This window comes from Falco punctatus, assembly GCF_963210335.1.
Source record: "Falco punctatus genome assembly, chromosome: 12".
NCBI lineage: Eukaryota > Metazoa > Chordata > Aves > Falconiformes > Falconidae > Falco > Falco punctatus.
Genome location: NC_137592.1, coordinates 6,379,332 through 6,405,020, shown reverse-complemented (window position 1 = coordinate 6,405,020; position 25,689 = coordinate 6,379,332). Strand labels below are relative to the sequence as shown.

General features: G+C 41.9%; 1 protein-coding gene across 2 annotated transcripts in view; it reads right to left on the bottom strand.

Annotated features, from left to right (window-relative positions):
- Positions 1 to 24,893, bottom strand: part of PLCB1 (phospholipase C beta 1) — a 408,255-nt gene extending 383,362 nt beyond the window's left edge. For both annotated transcript variants that reach the window (XM_080407721.1, XM_080407722.1), the window contains exons 1-2: positions 18,405 to 24,893; positions 6,011 to 6,088 (exon numbers count right to left, since the gene is read on the bottom strand). In XM_080407721.1, coding sequence (XP_080263847.1) covers positions 6,011 to 6,088; positions 18,405 to 18,503 — 177 coding nt within the window. In that variant the 5' untranslated portion in view covers positions 18,504 to 24,893. The remainder of the gene's footprint in view (positions 1 to 6,010; positions 6,089 to 18,404) is intronic.
- Positions 24,894 to 25,689: the final 796 nt, after the last annotated feature.

The window sequence follows — 25,689 nt, the reverse complement described above, 5'->3', positions numbered from 1 at the left end:
CGATCCTATGATCTTTTCTCATTCAATTAATGATATTTATAGTCTCAGTTCATGAAAGGGTCTAGTTATTTAACTTCTTTTTTTTCCTTTTACATGCCAGAAAGAAAAGTGTGAATACATGTTCAATGATGCACTTCAATGGTTTCAGCAGTGAGATGTATCACTGACAAACCTTGCTCTTGAATAAATTAAGCCAAACAGTTGGAGTTTGGAACAGGTATTTTTAAACAGTGTACTACTAGGTACTACATTCCTGTCATTAAATTATTAGGTATATTTTAAATATTGATATATCAACTTCAGCCTTTATTGTGTGCTTGTCAAATGTACTGTAAAACCTATACAGATGCAATGAAAAGATCTTTGACCCATAGGGCAGTACAAATATTGACCCAACTGTTTTAAAGCCCCGATTCAAGAGAGACACAAAAGAACTCTCTTAAATAACACAGCCAACATCCCCAGCAGCTGGAAAAAAGCCACATCATCTTTCATTTGGATGAAGGCAATGGGGATTGTCACAATTCACAAACATGCTGAAGCCAAGCCTAAACCCTACAAAATCCTACCTACAACCCTTGGGCCCCACTTGACACAGACTCTGTAGTTTTGTCTTGGGTTTTCAGGCCCAAAGAAACCCACGATTGCCTCATGTGCTCTGAGGTGAAAGGACCTGCAAAGTCAGAAAAATCCTCCCCTCTTATTTTAAGGAACCACTTCATGCAGTCTCATGAAATGAGAAAGCTCCAGCTCAAAATACAGTATTATTGCTACAGGCTCTTGTGGCGAGATCATATTCTGTGCCTGAGCTACAACGTATTAGTATCAGTTCTGCCAGCAATGTTCACACATAAAAAACAGGCCTATCCCTGTAAGAGCAGAAACTCCTGCCACTACTTCCCTTGAAAACCGCAAAATTGTCCTTACTAAAAATCTGTACAGATTGAGTCTCTTTGCCTTTAGATATCCTCAACCTGTCAGTCTGAGCAAGCCAGAGCTGGGGGAAAGAGCTGTCTGCAGGCACTTCTGTACTGCTGTGGTCTCCTCACCCCACCTTAAAAGCTTGAAGTATGAATTGTGCAAGCTAGCCTCTGAAGCAGTGACTCCTTGCTAAACCACTTGGCTGGGCTGTGCTACTGCTGTAATTGCAACCAGCAGAGGAGGAAAGCTTCAGCCACACATCCTTTCCAATGGATTAAGTATCACCTCCTAACTTGCAGTATTTTCTCAACACAAACTTCCTTTGGACAAGTGGGATCATCATCTGTTTAAAAATTTCTGCAGAAGGCATTAGAAATAGCTATTAAATCCCTGGGACTGGACATTAATGTTTAATTTCATGACACAGACTGTTAGCTGATCTCTTTCCATGGTGCTGTGGATGAGACTGCATCTGCACCCTCTGTGCTTTCTGCATGCTGCCATGTCAGTGTAGTGACCTAGCTTTAAAAATACACAGGAATAAATCAGTACATGCTAGCAAGATGAAGAGAACAGCACATTATACCATCATCAGGTTTTTAAGAACCTAAATGGCTCCACCATAAAAGCAATTAGCTGCTTGCTTTCTTTTACTCGTTTTCTCAGGCAGTATCAGAACTGCACTGAGCCAATGGCTAAGTGTCTTCTCCTAACGTCTATCTGATTGTGTAACAACTTCCAGCTAAAGGATGCAAGAATAATGATACACAATCGGTCTGACAACACATATTTCTTCTCCTACTCTGCCTATGCATCCGTTGATATATTTATTCATAGACAGAAGTCACAGTCTTTCTTGGGCTTTGCTTTGCCAGCTAGGCTAAACACACCAAATGTTTCCAGCCTCTTCACATCTCCTGAGAAATGCTTTTGATTATTACTCCTTTTTATTCTACCAGACTTTCTCTTCACCTCATCAAGTTTTGATTTATTTTTTTTTTTCAGTGCTCATGACCAGAATAAGAACAAATGGAAGAAACAGCATTCCAATTTTTTAAAAAGTAGCAAGGAATTGAGATATGTTTCAGTCAGGTAATAAAAATGCAACAATGCAATGAATATTGTCTGGTTTTGCTACAGTTCAGAAACAGTACAGAAACAAGAAGATATGTAACAGACACTAGCTTGTCACATTAATTAATTTTTCTTTTTTAAATCCCATGCTGAAAATCCTTCAAGTAATCATATGAAATCAGCCAGCACTCTGCATACAGATGAAGAAAATATTCCAGAACCTTCGGCAACAAAAGAATTTCATACTGAAAAATACAATTAAAATCAGAAAGCTGTTCTGCCATCTGTTTAAAACAAAAGGCTTTATATATCTTGTTATCAGAAAATAGCAAAATGCTATGTATGACTGTTCTGAATTGTTACCTTTACTGGACAGCAAAATATACTTCAATACGCAAATACACAGTAAGCATGTCAAACTGCAGGATACCACATTATCACCAAGTTGTAAGATAAGAGCTTAAATGAACTTGCTTAACAGACCTTCACTGCAGCTATGACCATGTTAGGATGTACAGCAAAGGTGAAGCAAGCTCGTAAAAATCAAAGAGAAATGGCACATGGTCAAAAGAACAAGTATGCACTTTTATCCTACGCTATTGTTTACTTCGCTGATAAAGTCATTCAAACAGAGAAGTCTGATCGATCACTGTTTAACATGGCTCTTGTTAATGTCCAAAAGCACTTGCACCGGACCTGGGTACCTGGCAGGACACATCAGAGCCAGCCCATAATTAAATGGTCAAATCACACAGTCATGAAGAAACTTTGAGCAATCTTGCCTAGGGAAAGGCGTCCCTGCCCATGACGGGGTGTTAGAACTAGATGATCTTCAAGGTCCCGTCCAATCCAAACCATTTTACAATAAGGCACATGGATAACGCTTTTGCATTGAAGGAGTCTTGAGCAATTAGTTTACTGTTTGCCTTGCCTGTAAGTTGTCAGATGGCCACTCTGCTGCAAAGCAGGCTTCTGGAGGCTTTCCTCCTCTGTAGCTTGTCTTCTTTCAAAGTTCTGTTCCAGCTCTTAGAAGTAAATGATGAGAAGGTGGCTCTGCTAGGCCCAGCTGCCATTGATACACCACAAGAATGGCCATCCTTTACAGTCTTTTCACATGTGGCATAATGTAAGCGCCATGGGTCTTCATGGGACTGAAACTACAGACCTAGAACAATTATTTAAGAGTATACGGCTTCTGAAAGCAAACTATGAAATTCCCTACTAATTTATTTATGAGAAAGCTACAGGGGACAGCAAGTTAAGAGTCCTCACTAGTCACATATATAGAACTTCTTGGTAAGAATTACTTTATTGGCAGCCTTTTTGACCCATCACCTGTTTGACTCCAGCATTATCCACACTCACTGACAGGGCTGCAAACCCTACCGGGATTGCTAATTCATGGAGACCTACAAGATTGGATCAGTGACACCGATGGAGGGCTGCCCTGAACGTGCAGCTTTACCAGGAACTTTGAGCTCTGCCTACACCAAGGGCAATCTAAAAGACTGTCCAGATATACTGCTAGACAGCAGACCCTACTTATTATTTACCTTCCTGTGCAACGGAAGAGAAACAGAAAAGGGAACAAGAAAACAACAGAAGAAGCAGCTCAACCAGCCAACGAGTCAGAGAAAGCTGCAGAGCTGCATCCGCCAGTTGCCTAAGCAAAATAAAAATTTAGCATAGGGGAGCGGTTTTTTTTTATTTTGTTCCCCCACACACAACTCCCCAGCAATTAATGTAATTTTTGTGTAACCTTACTGGTAAGGCAATAGCAACCAAAGGAGCCAGATTCCCAATTCAAAACCATACCATTAACCAGGAGGCAATTTACCACTTTGCACAGTGACTGGCAAACAGGACAGTCATATGGCTATAAAGATGACTGCTACTCATGCCTCATCTCCACACATCTTGGTGGTCAGCTCCCAGGAAAATGTGTCTGACCGAGGATGCTGGCAGGCAGGCTTCTCTGTTCATCGCTTTGTTTAGCGGGGCCTATCCTTCCATACACTGAAAATAACAGACCCTGGTTATGACAAAAGCAATTGTTAAAAAAATTATAACTGGGGGCGGGGGGAAGAAAGAGCAATCACTGCCAGGTTGTATTGTCCTGATTTTTTCTTCACTTAGTTCCACTGTCATCACAGGATCACTTTACACAAAGGAAAGGAAATGAAGATAATTTCCTGTATTTTTAAACATATTTGTAATTTCACAATAAACATGAACCCAACCATTCTTTGCAAAGGCAGAAAGTGGCATTTCTTTCCTGGTCCTTGCACTGTCAGCACCTCAATAGGAATATATTTACTTTCTTTAAATAGACACTGCTAGGATGAGGTTTAGAAACACGCTTCACCTAGTTGTCATGAATTATTAACCAGAAAAAATCCCTCTTGTTGCCCTTTACAGAGGTTTGATTTGCAAGTTTAAAAATCAAACTGACACTTACGTCTCTTGAACAAATACCCAACCTTCAAAAAAAATGCTCTGAGCATTATAAATAAATTTCTTCATGAATATGAGAACAACAATTCTATAAATAGCTATTCTTCACAGAATTGCTTCAAGACATTGTTTTTACAGACAACAGTAGGAAACTGAAGGAGGTCTTAGTGCCAAACATATTAAAAGTGAAATAAACTCTTCAATCAGCTCTGGCTTTCCATTTATTATTACAAAGTTTGCTGTTATTTTTCTGGTTTGGTGTAAATTAGTCATAGCCTTCAACTTCTGAGGGTATTCACTTTGCTTCTTCGGGCAGTAATTTAACAACTCTGGTCTGTCATCAGACGAACCTGCTATTACCCATCACAACCTTGTACAAGCACAAGCAAAGGCAGGATTTTTATTTTAACTCCGTAATATGATTTCTAAATACACTGACTCAAAACTGTGCTCCACCTCCTCTAAAATGCAAACATAGCAAGATAAATATGATCTAATGTAATAGCAAATTGCCTGTTCAGTTTGCACATTTAATGGTTGCTACCTCCTCGAGGAATTTTTACACTGGTATCTAAAAACACAAAATCACCAGGAACTCCTGGAAAACAGCTACGCAACTGGTAAACCAGGTTTCCATAGCCAGAATACTACGTGTTTAGTCATTTTGGCATATACTCCAACACAAGGCCAAAGCTCAAGCACTACCAAGTTCTAACACCGTTCTCAACAGGGAACTGGTAAAAGCACTTACTTAAGTACTTGAAAATTCACCTGTAAAAAAAGGGAGGAACTCGTTCACTTCCTAGTTTTGATACCATATTTTGCTGTAACAACTGCAACAATAATTTTCTAATATATGTCTGATACGGTATATGAAACAAACTGCACCCAATCGCTCAGGGTACCAATACTCTTTCAGGCCAGTGCAGCTCCACAGTCTCCAACAGCTGGAAACATGACAGTGCTGATTTCAAGGGGCGACACGGATGTGAAACTGGAGTAACAGCAATGATTCAGGCCATGAGCTTTCCCAAGAGCTCCCCAGCCATAACGGTGATCTAAGCATATCAGAATGTTTTTAAAGAAAGTAAGTGTCCAGCGAGGATTAGTAAGAACTTAGTGACGTGGCCCACCAGGCATCGCCAAGGAGCATGCAGCAGTTCAGGAGGAAGAATTAAAAGGGAGCTCTGGCCTCTGGGAATTCTCGATCTGCTGTGCACCACAGCCAAAACCCTCAGTGCACAGAAGGCAAGGTAACCATGAACCACAACAGCATCCCAAAGATCCTTGCCTGCAAACCAGGACAATTATACACCTCACTGCCCATCACATAATTAGCATGGCTGGAATTTACCAAACCTTCCATGCATCTCCCCATGGCCTGTGCGCCAGGGAAAAGCCACAGGATTGTTGTATTTGCTCCCCAGAAATGCAGAGGAACATGCATTGATGCAATACTTGTCTGGTGTGCCAGGACTGGCATGCAAAGCCTCCTGACTCCTGCCCATTACACCACAGACAACAGAAAGAACCATTTCAGAGCACAAAGCTTTTCTCTTACCTTATTTTGATCTGTCCAGTAAAAGAAAAATCCCTGTGGGTCTGTTCTGAGAATAATTGGAGTCACAACAGTGGAGTCCTGGAAGAAAAAGAGGATAAACAGAAAATCCATGTTAACACACAGAACACATAATTATGCATAAGCTGCTTTGCCACCCATGTTAATGAACTGCAACATCTAGAAATTACCCTGAAGGTATCACTAGCTAGATGTCACTAAAAGAATTTAGTATCACCTGCCTAATCTCCATTTTTCTGACATACCGTATTTCCATTACTGAGAAGACAGCGCTAAATAACTCCAGGCTTGTCGACACACGGAATTACTCCAGAAAAGCTGGAAGTTGAAGTTAAACAGACATAACACACTAACCGTGAAACTAGAGCCCACACAGCAAAGTACTATAGTTATCAGAAGTCCACTGCCCACCCTAACCCAAATTAACCTTCTGATACAGACAAGAGCTAAATGCCTATAATAAGCTTTGCTTTAACAAAGACTGAATTTGCCTAGAAAACCCGGAGTAGCACCCACTACATTAAGACTTTTGTCAATTACTTTCCATTAGTATTTTTCAACTTTTTCTACAATCAAACTACAAACATTTTCGTAATGGGAGTATGTGTATTCCACCCCACCTCACAATCAGTTGAAAACCTGTCTACTATGGTAACATCCATAGCTCAGGTCACTTAAAACCAAGCACATTTGTAAGTACAATAAGTAAGGCAGCCTAGTTACCTACATACCTGTGCCTTCTGACTGACCGCAGGTACCTGACTTGAGAGATCCAAGCACTAACCGAAGCCTTTTCCACAGGTGGGCATACACTATATCTCTCGCCCATCAGGATTCCCTGGTACCTAACTGTAATTTACATCAGTTCAGCCTGGTCCTAATAGGATTTCTTCTCCATTTCCTCTACTATATTTCACGACATCTGTAAAAAATGCTGTTGTCTTGAGACCTCTACCTGTTTGCCAAACTCGATTTAAAAGTTATGGAGGGAGCACAGAAAGGAGGAGGAAGCCAGGCAGACCAGAAAAAATGCCTAAGTCTTATCTCCACAGGAATCCAGGCTAAACACACAATTCCTCCTCAAAAAAAGGTTGTGTATTTCTGTTACAGTGTTACAAGTATTTTACAGCTGTAGCATTCACCTATTTCAAAAGCAGCAATGTGTGAGGTCAGTTTGTATTCCTTTAAGCAAATAAATGGGTTCCAATAGGTTCAAATGTAAATCAAACATATTCAAGTGTGGGGGTTTTTTAAGTGCAAATAAAGTCGATGAGCGACATTATCATAAATAAATAAAAACTTATGCAAGTGCCATTTCTGATGCAAGAAAATAACACTTGTTTACATTATATCACCAATACAGTCCTTTGTGATGGAATACAGAACTCTCAGCAACGGGCATTCATGAAACAGGGAGGCTGAATTATTCCCAGTTTACAGCTAGAAAAAGCAAGACCCAGAGAAGCTAAGTGACAGGCCCAGTACTGGTCAGAAGCCTGCAGGGAAACAAGTAGAAGAATAAAATTAAGTCAAGCATGAAGCATATTTTTATCCACCACAGAAATACAAATAGAAGAGCAAGTTCTGAACTAAGAAGAAATACAAGATCAAACCCTTAAATGAGTGTAAAAGTTCCCTTTGTAATTGGAAGATCTGGACTGAGGATTAACTGTGCCACAGGTACACCAATACCCAAACAGGTATCACGTAAGCTTTCAGAGGCTGGGAACAAGTGCAGCTGAACCAATGCCCAGCAGTGCTATGGGAACATCCTAGCTGGGATCTGAGCTCGTTCACAAAATGCCACCAATGTTTTTTTCCCTTTATTACAAGAAAAGTGTTGTATGCACTTCCCCTAAGGGAACAGACATACAAAATTTGTATCATCTATTTTTTCCCATGTTTCTCCATAACTTCTTGCATCTTGTACACCTGAGAGTCGGGTATTGTTTGAGTGCAACAGGCAAATTTATGTTTTAAAATATGCTAGGCCCTGAAGAGATGCTGACTGGCTGTCTATATCCACAAGCTCCTACAAAAGTATTCTTATACCTCTGCCATTCAAAAAGAGAAAGAAAAAAAAAAAAAAAACCCTGCTCTGGAGATAACACTCTCTTTTTTTAGCTTATTTCATTATGTCCCATGCAGCCTGTATGTAAACATGTAAAATGGGGAAAGAAAAAGACTTAAGTGTCATGCCTTTGGATGAGATACACACCTTTTATGGCGGGCCGGGGCGGAGAGGTGTGGAGAAGGAAGCAATGGGTAACAGGCAAGTGTGAAGCAATTATGTCTGGGATTGATCAATTTTGCTGGTTAATCATTTCAAATCAGTTGTTTCAACCCAGAAGCTGTTTGGATTTGCCTTTGCTGATGATGAACAGCTATGAAAGTAATAATTTTGCAGATGCAGGTTGTAAAACATTGACTATAATCAGACTCAAAAAGAGCAAAGGATGAGTGGAGTCTTCAATACCTATTAGGTGACATAAAGGAAACCTCATCATGACAGGGATGATGACTCTTAATTTAAGATCCTCTGTGCTCCAGGAAGTTGGTTGTAAGGGATTTTTTTAATCAAAAAAGAGCCTGTTGTACATTATGCCTCTTTTCTAACTACCCTACTCTGACATTAAGCATAGCACAATCAATGTGCTTATTAACATGACAACCCCATGCTGTATACAAATGTAGGATCTGAGAAAAATGTCACAGGTCTTAGGAACTCTTCCAACAGCAGCAGCAATAAAAGTCACATGCACAATGTATTATATATTCTGCAAGCCACTAAAAGCCATACTCCTTAGCTCTGAAGGAATGGAAATAAACTTCTCTAGTCCGCTCCGCAAGTCCTTCTCCCCACCCCAGATTAATGCAGAGCCCTTTGTTACATGGAACAGGTCTGTTGCTTTTCTCCTGCTCTCCAGTCAGGGCTTGCAAGGCAGGCAACAATCAAAAAGATACACGAAAAACCCTTTATACAATATACATACAAGAAGGGTAGTTCAAGGCTCTGAAATAGAAACTTGTTTCAAATTACAATTGCCTGGTACATTTATTTACAAAAACTATTGTACTCTATGGGAATATCTGTGGTTTATTACCTAGAAGACACACCTGCAGTCATTCATGAGAGCATCTTGAAGCCCACTAATTTAATTTCCACACCCAAAAGAGCTGACCTATCTCATAACTCTCCTGAAAAGATTTATCAGCTACACGAAACCCCGAAGAAAAGGGTAACAGACAGGACACAACAGATAAAAATCAGGGGGCAGGGAGGGGGAGACATGGAACCCCAAACAAAACTTGAAGGGCAAGGAAATAGGAAACAGACACTTATTTGTTCTCTAATCCCCTCAGATCCAAAACATGAGAATAAAACAAGAGGGGAGGAAAAAATGGCAGCGTTGTACATCTCTAAAGCTGACAGGTTTGGAAATTAACACATAAATATCTAGTAGGGGCATAGCTCTTATGATCCTCTGGATGTCAACAAAGCAAGCAGCTCTTCAGGTAAGAGCCCCAGATTCTTGGAACACTTCAAAGGATATTAAAAAAAAAAAAGGAGGAGGAGGTGACCAAGGGAAAAATCTGCTGTAACCAGAAAATGGAGAGGAAGAAGGAAAAGGAAGTGTCCCAGTCAATGATGCAAATGATTGTGGGTTATCAGGCTTTTTAAATGCCACCCATGGGTCTTCGTGCCAAGCTGTGGCTTGGTTTCCAACAGATTGCTATTGCAAATTCCTTGAATAAAAGAAACTTAGAGTGGCCCTAACCTGGCAGTCTCAGCATGCTGCATATCATACCAGTCTAAACTTCAGTGAATATTTTTTCTAAAGGGCTTTTAATTTCACCTTTAAAAGCCCCCCACCTTTTTAATTTGTTGACTTTGGGACAATTCTCTACTTTCCTCCAATCGCACAGCCTCAAATGAGTAATGTGGATGTTCTATACTTATTCCATTAAGTTGCCTCCTAATTGGCTGTACAATCTCAGATTCTGCATTAGCAATATACTTTATACTTCTAAACAAAGAGGCTTCAATTTTAGGCCCACAAAGTGCCACAGAGAACTTTGGGGTCCTTACCAACCAGGCACAGCAAAACACCGGCATAAAAGATCAATGGACAAATCCATATTTAAGTGCCCACCAGGTAACCATTTCAAGGTTTGATTTTAAGTGTGGGTCCCATAGACTGCATCTAACATTAGCAAACAAAAGTGCCACCTCCATATTAATACTACTGACTAACAAAGACTATTATACAAAGCCAAACAGTAAAGAGGGTGGAAACTTTGGTTTAGTTACTTTCCAACCATATGCCCCTACTTCCAAATCCTCAGAGCACCCCCACAACCAGGCTACACATCCAGCCACAAAAGACAGCCTTCTGCCCTACCCCTCAACCATCACTGGGAAGGCCTGAAGAGACGCGAGGCGAGAAAAAGAACCGCTACACATCAGGGTGCACCGCTCTGCCACCTACGTCCCAGGCTTTGGCCCTTGCTCCCAGAACTTTCTGTACTTTATTCAGTATGTATTAAAACAAGGGCATAACACTATTGACACTCTGTTTTGTGCCAAGCACAGTTCAATGTTAAAATCATCAGAGAATAACACAGGCTGGGACTAGCGTGCCTGCAATGCAAATATCGGGTCAATCCTGCCATAGATGAAAAATTCCTACAGGGGAATGAAAATCTACATGTGCTTTGTCAACTAGCAAGACCAAGAGTCAGATGAGTATGCATTTTAATAAATCATACACAGATAATGATGTTTCTTAGAAGCAGCTGCAGTCAAAATTCACATCAACAGATTTTAAAAAGGAAAGCAGACCAGCCTTTATCTTCAGCTCTTACAACAGATGGGGCTCACAGCACCGCCTTATTAAGCCAAACCGTTGTTTCCTAGTTTTGCCTCAGGTTTTTAGAGACATTGAACATCCCCAAATATAACCTGACAACTTTTACACACATCATTATTTCATTTGCTTGAACCTTCTCCTGAAAAATTTCTGCCAAAATGCTTCCAAACACAAAGCTAAGAAATACAGATTGTTTCTGGCAGAGGCAAAATATTCTGCAACTTTTCTTTCACTTTGGCAAAAGGGCTTGAATGCTGGGTGAGCAAGGATGTAAGGCTGCAGAGAAGGTGTGGGGAGAGTCCCTGCAAAGGATTTTCTTGCCACCCCACAAGCCAAGGGGATTATAGGCATGGGGGAGTCAAGAAGGAGCAAAGGAGAAGGAACAGAAAAAACACAGTTTACACATGGGCAGCAGATATATTAGCTGTTATAATACCGTAATACACTGGGCATACTCAGACTGAAACTAAGCAGGATTAACCAAACAATTAGCACTATGAATTACTTCAGGCTGACAGCTGAACCATGAGTGAGAGGGAGACAGTACCCATCCCCCAGGTTTGCAATGAACCCCTGAAATAATCCAGAAAAGTAAAGATACCCTCTTTTACTGAAGGCAGAAGAACCCAATCTGCTGTGTAAAGGAATAAAGGAACAGATTGCAAAAAGGAACTATTGGAGAAGGTGCAATAAGTGCTGGAGTTTGGAACCAGGACAAAAAAAAAAAAAAAAAAAAAAAAAAGGAATTGAGTTTGCAGGACCCATAAAATGAAACTCCACTTATTCAATAGGAACATCCAGGAAAATATTCTTCACTACGAGACTGGTCAAACCATGGAGGAACTTCGGCGATGGCATGACAGGACAGAAGGCATCATTCTGCTAATTAAAGACTAACTTCCTGCAAGTTTAAGAGAGCCACCCTGAGCAGAACTCGTTTCTCAGAAGCAGACTACCCTGCCTTGTCTATCAGGATCTCCACACTCTTGGGCTAATTATAGCCTTACCACACGTAGTCTTGATTTGTCTGCAAGAGTCCTTGTTTGTTGCAGATGCTGCTAAGTATGCGATCACGAAAAAAAGGAATGAAGGGAGAACTCTATAGCAGAAGTAGCCAAATGCCAACCAGGAAAACTTTTATCTCCACTGCAGAGTTCTTACATGATGCCAAACAAATCTTTTAAACCAGTCTGCTCATGGGCATAAACGCTGATTTTGAGGGGATACTGGAACTGTATTTCATAGAATCATAGAATGGTTCGGGTTAGAAGGGACCTTAAAGATCATCTAGATTCCACTCCACTGCCACGGGCCAGGTTGCTCCAAGCTCCGTCCAGCCTGGCCTTGAACACTTCCAGCGATGGGGCAGCCACAGCTTCTCTGTACAGCCTGTGCCAGTGCCTCACCATCCTCACAGTGACAAATTTCTTCCTAATATCTAATGTAAATCTACCCTCTTCAGTTTAAAGCCATACCCCCTTGGCCTGTCACTACATGCCCTCATCACAAGTCCTTCTCCAGTTTTCCTGTAGGCCCCCTTTAGGTACTGGAAGGCCACATTCCATTTTCTAGTTTTCAGATACACTGAGCCCAAATTCATCCGAAATCACTGGGGAGGCATTCTGAACATCTGACTGTATGGTGCTATGCAATCTGAAAATTAGGTCCAACGTCTCTAATCGCAGATTAAAAATTAGTAGGTTTTTATGTTGGGCTCTTCATTTGGACCTACATACCTAGAATTGAGAACACATTTTGTCATCTAATGGGTCTTTTGAAAATAAATTGAAAAATGCTTATGAAGCATTTACTTTACAGTAGATAAAAGACTCCATAGTGATGAGTTAGTTCTCTATTTCAATACAGCCTTTGTTAAAAAAAAAAATAAGAAAGGTCTTGAGCATTCAAATATTAAAGTGAAAAAGCCTACAGTGCACAACTTGAATTCACTGGTAGCTTCCCTTTCACAAAGAATTCCTTATTTCCTTAAGGGCTGTTTTCTGGTTTTCAGTTTCCCTAGTATCTACCAATACTCCAAAGGGCTCAGATGCTACAATAACACAGATGTTATATGTGACTTAAACATGTAAAGTCTTCACCACATCTTCCAAGGTAGGCATCTAACCATTCTGCAGGGGATCCAAATCTTTTTTCATCCCAAACTAAGTTAGCAAGAGCTTTCCAATGGAGATAACCAGGTTCAGGCTTTCCCCTTTACTAAAGGTTAACTGCTAAGAAATTTTAAACTAAATCTGACTACTCTCCTTTATTGCAAAAGACCGAAACCACAACTTCTACTCATTTAGATAAAATAATTTTTATATAGCGCAGAGCTGATACTTGTGCACTACAGAAAGATTAGCAAAAAAGAAAAACACAACAAAAACTCTAGAATGCTGGACTAACTTCTCTCCAGACTGAAAACATTCCAAAAAAATAAACTCTTTTCAGTTTATCATTTTAGTTTTATACACACAGAACAATGGTTGTTCATTTTTCATGGCTTCAGCAACCTACTGTAGTTAAGACTTGTGCAGAGTTTAAAAACAAAACAAAAAAGAAAAAAGGCAGGGAAAAAAAACAAGTAACTTGAGCATAAGCATCTTAAAATCACTTCTGAAAATGTCCAGGTTTTTTCTTTGTTTGATCTCAACTTATCCATAATAATGATACTCTGATGTTATATTTACTGGTAAAGCTAAAGGAGATTTATCTCATACTCCTGAAAGTCTTCTTTAAAAGCTTCTAAACAAAGAAGTCTGAAAACTTTACATAGGCTCACCATCTGAGCTCAAAAATGTATTATAAAGATGAAGAGATGCTCTAAGAGAAAGGCATTAAAACAGAATTTAAAAGACTTCACTTTTGCTGCTCACTGGAACACCTGGTGAAGTGCTGTATCCACTAAACAACGCTACCTCTCAGAAGGTTTGTTTCAGTAGCTAAATATTAGGAAAAAAATATATGACTATAAAATTGGAATGATATCCCTTAGTTTATTTAGGTAGAGTTACATTTACTTACTGATACAGTTAACCTGCAAGTAAAAGTAAACAATGTATGCCAGAGAGAGACCAGTCAAATTCTTTATGCAAAGTATGTATTATCACTAGGGAAGAGAAGAAAGCCTTTAAGCAAGAACTGAAAACAAATCTATTTTTTAATATACCCCATCATACTAACTTGCTTCAGTGTGCTTCAATTACTGCTCTTAGAAAACATCAGTTCAGCTGTGCTCTAGCTGTTGAGCTATTTGTTAACTCAGTTACATCTTATCTTGTTCCCACTACAGGCCAGAGAAAATAAAGGAAAAACAAAGACAGCCAAGGCAGGTTTCAGCCCCTTCAGACGTCAGATCAGTCCTGAGAGAAGTTGCCCTTTAGACTCAGGTTTCATTATCCTTCTCAGCTAGCAACACATTCTGCTACATTAAGTTTTACCCCCTACAAAAAAGCCTCGCCCGTGGGCTTAACTGCACTCTTTTTATTTATGTATTATTAAACTGTTTTAAAACTCTCATTGGGAAGAGCTATTATAACCTGGGTTTCACTACAGCAAAGCGGATCAAGTCAGTTCTTCTTTAAGCCTTCCCTCTCTCTCACAGCTATTGCTTCTCTCTAAGAATAATGAAAGTGCATCTGTTCAAATACCAGAGCAGTACTTATGACACCCAGTCTCCTTCCAGTAGTAAGGGAGAAGTGATTATAAAGGCCCAACTGAAGGCAGCACGAAGAAACATTGAAGAAGCAAGTGCTCAGCCAACTAGCATCTTAAAGCAGACACACATACATCCACAGAACAAATATCTAAGCAATGAGTCACTTTTATCTTTCACCTATTCAAATGTCAGCTATTTCTATTCAGTGCCTTGTGAATCCAATCTACACTTCAAGAACAAGAGCTAATTCTAAAAATTGTTTTCCAACCTGTAATACTGTTACAGAATAAAACAGAAACTTCATGAGGAAAAGAAGAATTTGTGAATAGACTGTATTAGGCATTGCATAGCGTAAACAATATTATATCCAAACCCAATGCATGAAAGTATGTCTTGTCTTGCAAAGCCAGAACTTTTTAATTGATCCTAACTCTATCCCAATTTAGAAACTGAAGACAATCCACAGAGGAAATGGAATTTCAAGCCTCTTGAGTTGCTTGCCTTCCGCCTGCCTGCATGAGATCTTGAGCGGTTGATGTAACCTCTTCCTCTCCTCTCAAAGCTCAGGCAAGGTGTTTCTCTATCTGAATGGATCATCATCACAGGGCTGGCAGGCACAGGATGAGGCTTATTACTGCTGTCCCTCAGAGAGGAGGTCCATATAACATCAGTACTACACCTGCTTATCAGCAGCCTCAGAATTAATAATTAGGCACAGAGCAACTAGAATCTCAGGATGAGAAGTTCATGGGTGGATCGGTTTTTAAGTCTGTATCACTACAGCTTTTGCCAGACTGCTCTGCACAGCAAGCTGCAGCATCCTTCTAAAAGCTGGCAAATACATTCTTTAACAACTGTTACTCTATACACCATGAAATTCCTTACACGCCTCTCATGCTCTGGTTTAAATCCTTCCAGCATTCCCATTAAAAAAAAAAAAAAAAAAAAAAAACAAACAAACCACAAAAAAACAGCGCACACACACAAAAAAACCCACACACATTACTTTTCAGTGGTTTATAACTCAGCTGGAAAAATTTTGCTTTGGGCTGAAACTTAGTACAAGTCATAGGCATTCCCCAAAAACACCCTTTTGCTTTATGAAATGTAAAGCAAAGTCAATAGAGCCATCTTTGAACTGTAGAACAAAACAGCAGGGAAGTGTACTACAAGGGCATGCTTTGGACAGGAACGAATGCTGCCCTAGTGCACAGGCAATGAGGAAGAACTGATCCTGTTCTCACTCAGAAACAGTAAATGGAAAATGGTGCGTAATAAACATCTGTATGTGAGCCTCACTTGCCGAACAGCCCTGTTAGCACAGCAGAGCCAAAGTACTTATTATGGTCAATTTTATTTTACTGTTACATTTTGTAGTTTACTATTTCTCATTACAGCCTATTGTTTCACTAGAGAGTTTGTGCATGCCTATTTACATGACAGACCACAGAGGTTCAGATTAATAACAATCATTTTTAAAAACCTTTCAAGCAGATAAATTTGATAGAAAACAAAGACTCTGAAGTGGTTACTGGCTACTCAGTGGCAAATACTTTTCAAAGTCTCCAAACATGCATTCGTCTAAAGACCTTCTTACAGCCAAAGTGCCAAATCCTTAATGCCTTAAGATCTTTGATTTTGCGGGGCTTCCACTTCTGAGCAGAAACACTGTGGGCAAGACAACAGGGCTGGAGGGTGGGAAATACATTCATGTACACACAATACATGGTCAACAATGAGTTAATGCTAGTACTCTTCATCACAGCGTGTAGCTAAACATGTATCAACTTTCACAAGGTTGCTAATGAAAGCGCTCACTGAACACAACAGGACTCCTTCTCATCTCAGTCACACATTCCAAGTAATACCTGTATATCACTGTAACACCTTTAACCCGAAATGCACATCTTTTGCCAGAATTTAGCTATATTTTATTAACTGAAGCCTTCAGGTTTCAAGTTGAAAATCTTTTTCCCAATTAGTCTGTATTGGACAGGTTATCCACTGAACATCCACTGTGCATGGAGAACACCTCTTCTCCTTCAAATTCTACGTCTGCAATAAACTACTCGTGAAATAGCAAAAAACTAAAAATTCTATACTGCTGCCCGATTGCTTGGACTTTTAGTCTGGAGGCTTAAATCATTGTTAGCTTGACCTCTGCAAATACCTGTGGAAATTTCTTGGTAACTTACCAAAAACAAAACAATAACTGTAATGACAAGGCTGAGATTATGCTGCCTTTTCCTATACTAAGGAAAATACCAACTGAAGGAAAACATTTCTCAGGCAAGTCATTCAAGCTTAGTTCCTGAACATGAATAACCAGTGTCAAGCCAATGTTTACTACTGCGGACAAGGTCAGGTTGCTGAGCTTATTTAAAATGTATTGGCTTCTTACTGTAAATAAAATTTCACTCTACAAGTTCTTCATTTTTTTTGGTGTTCTTCCTCTCCTTGAGAGTGTTTATCACAGGTTTATAGAGCTCAGGCTCACACATTTGCCTGCTGGACAGGCTGAAAGCAACGGCAAAACAGCGATATGTAATAAGACAAGAACAGTTGTTAGACACAAACTTCTCTTTCTCCCTCTCTCTCTGTTGTCCTTCCAGTTGTTGCTGTGGATGTCTTTAGCACAGCTGAATTTGCAGCAAAAATACGAGAGCTGTGTTAAGGCTCTCAAAATGAGTTATCCTCACATTCTCACAAATTCTTCTGACATTCAGGCTGCCTGCCTTCTTTCCCAACCACAGCTCACGTCCCATTATGCCCCTCCATCTCCAGACACTACTCGCATACAGACTTTTTGAGGCAACCGCTCCTCTACATGCAAGTGAAACGCAATCACCCAACGTTGTATTGTGGGAGTTGGGCTAGCAGAGGACTCATTCTTTCTGCTTCCTTCTCAGGCTTACTTTTGCGCTCTGCGAGAAAAGAAGGCTAAACAGAGAAAAGCTACCTTTCTTTGAAACAGTCCCAGACATCACCTGCAAGTGAAGAAAGAAATCCCAGCTGCTTACAGCTGTGCTACCAAAGGTGAAGTGAAAGCCACGCTCCTCTCCTATGTAAGGCAATACAAGTGTAAAGGGTTGTGAAGCAGCAAGTGGTAAGGTAAGGGGAAAGCGGATGTCATTTTGAGGCAAGTCTCATGCCCTAATGAGCCAAGAAAGACGAGTGCCTTTTGCGGAGGAAGGAAAATGAGCCGGGGGACCCAAACAGCACTCCCTGGGAGAACAGGTCCAGGGCTCGACAAGTCCCCCCGAAAGACTGACAACGGGAAGGGCAGGAGCCAGAAGGAAGGAAAAAGAATCGGAGGAGGGAACAGGAGATGGCAGAAGACAGACAGGGAACAGGTTGAAACAACTAGTTACGATGACAGAGGCGGAAAGGCGCACAATAAAACAAGGGAGGCAGGAGAGGAAGAGGCTCGCGGAAGGAGCCAGCCCAACACAGTCCGCACCGGCCAAACGAAGTGAGCCGAGAGAACCTTCGGAGAAAGTTTGCCCGGCAGACGGCCGGCGGCTTAACAACCCCTCTTGCCTCGGGCTCCGCAGGGCGAGCGCCCAGCCCCGGCGGGGACGCCCCCAACCGCGCCGCCCCGCACCTGCCCCCCACACCGGGCGAGAGCGCACGGCGCCCCGCGGGCCGGCCCACCGCGGCTTCCCGCTGGCGGGCAGAGCGGGGCCGGGCCGGCGGCGGCCCCGGGCGGCCGCAACATGTGTGCCGGAGCCCGCCCGCCCGATCGATGCGCCCTGCGCGTTGCGTAACCCCGCCGTGCCCCCGCCGCCCTGCCCCGTGTGGGGCACGGCCGGGGGAAGCGGGGGAGGCGCGGGGGGAGCTTACTCACATCGTCCCACTTTACGAATTTGATGCCTTTCTTCAGCGTGTCAGAGACGCAGACGGGCTTGAGCTGGAGAGCGTGCACCCCTGGCTGTGCCCCGGCCATCTGCACCGCATTGACGCGCTCCCCTCCGGAGCGGAGAAGCCGCGGGAGGCGGCCGCCTCGGGAGGGACGCCGGAAACGGTCCCCGGAGAGAGGCCGGCAGCCGCGCTCGGCTCGGCGCGCCGGGAGCGGGCAGCGCAGCGGCTGCCCAGGCGGCGAGGGCGAGAGGCTTCACTGCCGCCCGCGGAGGGACCTGGCGCGGCAGCGGCCGGGGCGAGCCATGCAGCGGCACATCCTCTATATACAGCCGGCTCGCCACGCACGCACACGCCACCCGCTCCCTCGCACACACACGCACGCACGCAGGGGCACGGAGCGCGCGGCGCTGCCCGCTCCGCTCCCCTCCCTCCCGCCCCTCCTCCCTCGCCGCCAGGCTCGGCCCCCGAGGTTCCCCCGCGCCGAGGTCAGCGCGCCGCGCCGGCGGCACTACAGCGCCACCTGCCGGCCGCGGCTGGCGCGGCAACCGCCGCGGGGCCGGGCGCGCCGGGCCTCGGGCTCCTCTCGGCCGGGGGCGGGGGGCACTCCGGCCGGGGACCTTTCCCGGGGCTTTCGCTTTCCCCCGGCTGGTCCTGGGCCACCAGGGCCCAGCAGCTGCCTTCCTCGAAGCGCGGTCCGGGTCAGCCCTCTCGGCCCGCCCGGAGGACAACGGGGACCCGCTTGGACGTACACGGCGGGCGAGGCAGGACGCCCTGGCCTCCGCTAATGCACCGTGTCACGCCTGAGAAGGGGGCACAGGTGAGTGTCTGTGTCGCTTGTCCGGCTGAGAGAAGTAGCCCACCCGTGGTACCTCTGGCCAGCGTCAGGCTTCAGAAGGGGTGAGCACACGGGATGCCGAGTGCAATTTCAAGAAGTGGTTATGGCACAGGCAGAGTGGAAGGGCACCACTTAGCCTGCAAAGTGATGAACAGGATGCCAAAAGAGGAAAGGTTCTTAAAGAGAGTGGTGCATACACTTTCCACCAAAGCTTCATGCTTTCAGTACACAGAAATTGCTTTACAAAAGCTTTTTGCTCTCACAAGACAGAGGGGCTTTCTTAGAACAAAGGGACATGACTTTAATTCAGTTTTAGGCACACTAAATTCAAAAGGCATAAAGATGGCAAAATGTCCTCTTGCCCAGCAAAATCTCAAGTCCAGGGTTTTTAAGGAAAGGTTTTTGAAGAACAGTTATATGTGCTCCACAAATAACCTTCTCTGTCAGAGCCCCTGTGCAGTTGTAGCAGAGATAAAGCATCAGATGACACAGCACATGAGACTTCTAATTTCTCTGTAGAGGTTTGCAATTGACCCTTATGATTTAGGGGCAGCAGGCCAAACTTCTACTATAGACAAAGCAAACGATGTAGAAAGAATGTCTTTGAAGAAAAATTGATTTTGTTTCAGAGGAATGACATTTCAAAAAATTACTAGGTAAAAATATATACAATCTGAGTGGGGAGGTGTTCTCTTTTTGATTAAAAAGCTACAAAACTGGCATATTGGACTCCCAACTTGCTCTTAACGATAGCTAAAGAATTGTTAAAGTTCTTCCTCTGGGCCTCTTCCAAATCCTTCTCCTCCTTCAATAAGAAACTTTTCATTGCCTTTAGCAGGACCTGAATCTGCTCCTTTACAAATAGTCCATGCAGGCAGCATACATGTTCCAAGGCCAATTAATCTATTCAATCTATTTTTTGTTCTTATCAACCTGCCATGCCAATGATGGTGTCACATCAGTCAGGATGCAAGTCTGCTCTCTCGCTGCTGTGCTTTCAGTCCTGTTAATTTGCCATAACTTAAAGAAACAACAAAATCTGGGTTTGATCGTGCTGATGTAGATTTTGATTGAATTGATGCAGGATTGCTCTACAATGGGGTAAGGGAGAGAGATTTTCACAACTGCCTTTTCATCCCAGCATATAATATACAAATTAATAATATTTAGATCTTCCAGAAAATAAAAGCCAAGAGCACTGATGCTACAGTACTTGTCTGTGATCCCATTGACATTTGTGTTCACAGCAGTCTGCTGAAATCAATGGTTTGGAAGATGTCAAACTGCCATGGATGGTGGCACCTCTGTGGTAGTTTTCTCAACAAGCCCACAATACATCTCACTTGGCCTAGCCTTCTGTACAGTCTTTGTTAGGGAAAGACGATTGCAAATCACGATGATACATAGACTCCTAGCAGTGTGTTGGTCTGAACATGGAAGAGGTGATCCTACAGATCAGTATAGGCTCTGATACTGGTATCGGGTATGTCCGATATCAAGTATTGTTTAGAGCAATTTTGTGGCTTTTCAGACTTAAGTATTTTAATCTGATGGTATTTGGCTGAAGAGAAATATCCCTTTTATATGGCAGATATCTAATGGATTTTGCATCACAAGGAAGAAGCAGCACAAAAGGAAATGCCATTACGACTGTGCCTTTTAAACAATTCTGGAAAGTGCTTATGATTCAGCCTCTGCTGAAATCCTGGGCTCAGTGAAATCAGTGAGAATTCAGTTTCAAACCAGACAGTTAGCTTATGTGTTAGCGCTGTTGCTTAATTAGCATCTGCTCCAGCTAAGAATACATTGCTTGGTATGTAGCACATACTGCAAATACTTAAATTCAGTACATGTGTAAATTCAAGCTTTCTTTTGCACAAAGCATGGGATCAGTGGTCTGGAAACCAGCTACACTCAGCAGGATCACTACACTCAGAAGGAACAGGAGTATCTTATCATTAGATGATTGGACCACGTCTGGCAAGAGAAGAACCAGACAGCTTTCTCCAAATGTGCAGAAAGCCTCATCTAAAGTATTATGCATATCTTCTATTTCTTCTTGACTCAGCCCCTTTTAGTCCCAAGAAATTAAAGAAAAGATGTATTGTTAGAAACAAACCCAGCAGTGGGCTTATTCAAGTAATTAAAAATTGTACATCTCAGATGTGATACATGCTGGTCTTACATTGCTCTAAGAACTGACTTCTTGATATTTTCATTTCTGTAGATTCAAAAATCTCAGCCTTGACAGTAAAATGATTGCCTTGTGTAAATGATACAAGTTATTTGAATGCAATATACCTGTAAAGCATTAATTTTTATGTAAGGTGCTTAGGCACCAGTATTTAATTTCCAGGGTAATAAACTGGAATACACAGTATGTTTTAGATACACATGTGGAAATGTATGTAGACAAACAGGAGAAAGGAGCAATAACCGATTTAAATAACAGATGGCACTGATCAAAGTCAGGTCAAAAAATACACCAAAAGCTATACTGAAAGACTGTATCAAAGGATGAAACAATAAATACATGAAAAATAAAATTTACGCTTTAAAATTTGATTTCAGATAAATATATACATGAAATATTTCAGTGTCAGATGCTAACCTGAATTTATTTGTTTAAGTCTACATTTTTAAAAGAAGCAGTGGCCTCTGCCTTGAAAATGCTTCAATGCAACAGTGCACTTCACATTCTAAGAGTTAAACGTAAGTGGCAGTGTTTGGAGGATCTGGGATTAAAGATAAACTCAACTTCACCAGAAGTATATCATCCTAATTGCATTTTAAATTGGGCCAAATTATATTGTAATTATCAGTGGGAGCAGGATCATTAAGTTCTATGGAACAACTCTCCAGGAAAAAAATATAGAAAATTTGACCATGTCTTTCTGATGAAGCTCTGTCATTCTGCTATAAGCACCTTTCAAATAATGCTGACAGTAGGACTCACATCTTACCAATGAGAGGTGAATGCCACAAGGTGTAGTGAAACTGCCTTGTGTGTGACTGTCATGTTAAGAAATGAAACCTACCAAATGCAGTACTGCCAAGAGAAATCATAATTCTTTTTTTAGTCACTCATTTACTAAATGAATTCACCTGTTAAATTAATACTTCCACAAACTCACAGCCAGCGGCCACAGGAATATGTTTATATTTAATTTGATCCATTCACTAGGTACCATACGTACATAACAACAGCAGTCAGATATATTCTTTATGGGTGAGACTGATAACTTCTGTGGCACAGCCACTCAATCAGGTGACTCTTCAAGAGTGAATATAACATTCTGGCACACAAAACACCACCATAGCAACAAAGACAGCCTGGCAACAGCAGCTGCTGCATGAAAAGAAATTGGATGGGGAGGGGGAATCTTGTACAAAAGTCCATTTCCTGTCCAAATAATTTCAATGTTTTTTTTTTTCTTCATATCAGCATCACAACTGTCTTTAAAATACAGAGAGAATTAAGATTAATGCACAGTGTTTGAAATTACAACACAAATAGTGTCTTTGTCTGTACAAAATGACCTAGTCACTGCTACACTCACTGGGAACGTATTTTACTCTGGATAGATTGACCTGATACACAGCTGGCATCTATGGATCTCTGTGCCACAGGAAACAGCCCACATTTCCCCATACAACACCCTGTATGAGGAAGAACGAACCCCTAATGGTTTGTGCAGAAGATGCTGATGAACAGAATTCCTCAATCCCTGGCACCTGAGACCTCCCACCACAACTCCTTTCATGTCATGGTGGGATTAATTCATTACTGTGGCAACTAGCAGAGCTCTGTGCATATACTTTTCACAGGTGCATTTCATATGCGGAATCAGAAACTGAAACTGATCTGGATGGAAATACCTTTTACTTAGAAACTTTTCTCCCCCTCACCCAGTCACAGCCCTGAGGGTACTAACAGCCCTGGGACCCCATTTCATCCTATCCTGGGGCCGTCAGTCTCTGCCCTGGTGATGTTGCAGGATGCCAGCCTACAGCTCTGCTGCAGCCCTGCCCTGCTATGGGCCCCCTGACCCGGTCCCAACCCATGGGCTGACATCCTAGCCTGGCCTCAGACCACCCCATGGCCTGCCGTCCTGGGGCTGTGTCTGACCCTGCTTCCCCACACTGGGTCCAGAACTAACCCCCACCCACAGACTGACACCCGGCCCCAGCCCCATGGAGGTGCCTGATGCCCTGGGCTGGGGGCAGCCCCCTCGGCCTGCCCTGCTTTTTTGCTGGGGATAGTGGTATGGACTCAGCTGGCATGGTCCTTCCCTGCTGCCCCCTCATCCTGTGGGACCCACCCATGGCCCCCAGCATCCTGGTTACTGGGGAGCCGCTGGCCCTTGTGGTGCCTTGACATTCCCCACCTACCTAACCTCTACATAAAAAAAACCCCACTATTACCAGAAGAACACTAGATTACAGCAATACTTGCACAGTTAGAATCACAAGTCAAGAAGTCAGTAGGCACGTTCCCTAAAAAGTGTTAATGAACCCTTTTTTATGTAATATATAACCTGTTCTTGCTTCCCTGTTTATAAGCATAATACATTTTTGCAGATTGCTAAAAACAGCCCATAAAACATACAACACATTTAAGAACACTAAAGTTAACTGTGAAAGACTTCATGGCCTACAAGATTTATTAAATCACAGCTAGTGTAAACTGTCAAAGGTCCACTGACTTCAAAGCTATGCATTTGTTTACACAGTGTGGTGTAATGTCTGCATCTTTGCTGTCTTTTTTTTTTTTTCTTCCTTCTAGCTCTTAACTATTGTCCCAGCTGTATAGGCAGATTAAAACAACCTGGAAAGCAGATTGTCTCACCTGCTTTTATTTACATCCAAGTTTAGCTGCGAGATGAACTAAAAGACAAAAACATGGGGTTGCAAAGCAGAAATCACCTTGAAAAAATCCCTATCCCTTTTGGAAATCAAAAATTATATACTTTGGATTCGGTACTGCCAAATGAACAGGGGACCTGTGTGCTTCATGCAAAGAGGAAACTGCCCAGATTATGCTTTTCTTGCAGTGCCTTAAAATTACATAAATCCTCTCATGATATCTTCTGGAAGCATAACAAAAGAGTCAGTGTACACTTTCTCTGGATTCCCCTTCATTATTCCCACAAAACTATTACATGTATCACTATGACAGAGCAATATTATGCTTCTTGGAAAAAGGAAAATAGCCCTTGGCTGTATTTCCCATTACCATGGTCGAGTAATGCCCCATGGAAGCTAATGAATTTTGGCCTAGGTTACAAGTTTGGTACAGTTTTAGAAAAGGTAAATATATTAAAGCTGGGGGCAGGACGGTTTGTCTTTAGAAAGGATGTGAGATTATGAGTCTGAAAAAGTGAATTCTGTTCTCAGATCTGCCCCAATCTTCTTTCCTTAAACTCAAATGAATCTTTCAGGTCCCCTTACATGACTTTACCGCCCATTTAGTTCCTCTAGGCAGGCAGCCCAGCATATACATGCCCTGGATTTCTAGAGACAACCACAAGGGCTTGGTTTAAATAGCTTAAAAATTAAAGGTTCCATACACCAGCAGGTGTACCTCATGTACTTAATTTCATTAAACATTTACAGAAGTGGTTTTATAATTATTTCAGATGATAATTCATATTTCAATATCTGAAAGTTCAGGATAATTTTGTGTTGAGTTTGTTGCACTGCCAATTTGACACACTACCATTTTTTTTTTAAGATTTCCCAAGTGCTGTTATATCTTTTGATACTCCTCACAAATAAAGTCAAAAAGATTTTGATGGTATACCTTATCTTGAAATAAAGCTGATCATTTAAAATTTTATCTCTTGCTATAACCCACTAACATTTTTCTCTATTCTCTTTTCTGAAGTATTCTTGTAATACACTATTCTGAATCATCACAGACTCTCATTCCCCTTCTGGCTATTTTACAGAACTTGCAGTTGTGAAGGGTGACATTCCACAACTGAGAACACATTAGTCACAAAGCAACAGAACACCATTTACATAGTTGAAAACAGTTGCTGTAAACTATATTTCTAAGACTTGGAGCAATTGTGCTGTGATGTAAATCTTAAGCCACAATATCTTTTAGTATTAATTGTAACTCCTAATGGCAAAAGCAACTCTCCGTTACAGTTAGATAAGTTGATTGAAATTTGATTCAGTTCTTAACATTGCTAATCTAAAAAACAAGCTCTGGTAAATAATAACATGTCTAATGGAAAAAAGGACTAGTCGGTCTCCTACAAGCTACTAGCAACCTAAACACAACTTCCAAAGTCAGACTAACTAAGGACAACAGTGTTGTTCATGACTGTAAGGCTGAATCAAATAAGCTAAAAGCTATTATGGCCTATTCAAACTGTTAGTTATGCTGCCTAATCATTAATAATTTTAGTAAGGATTTTTTCAAAAT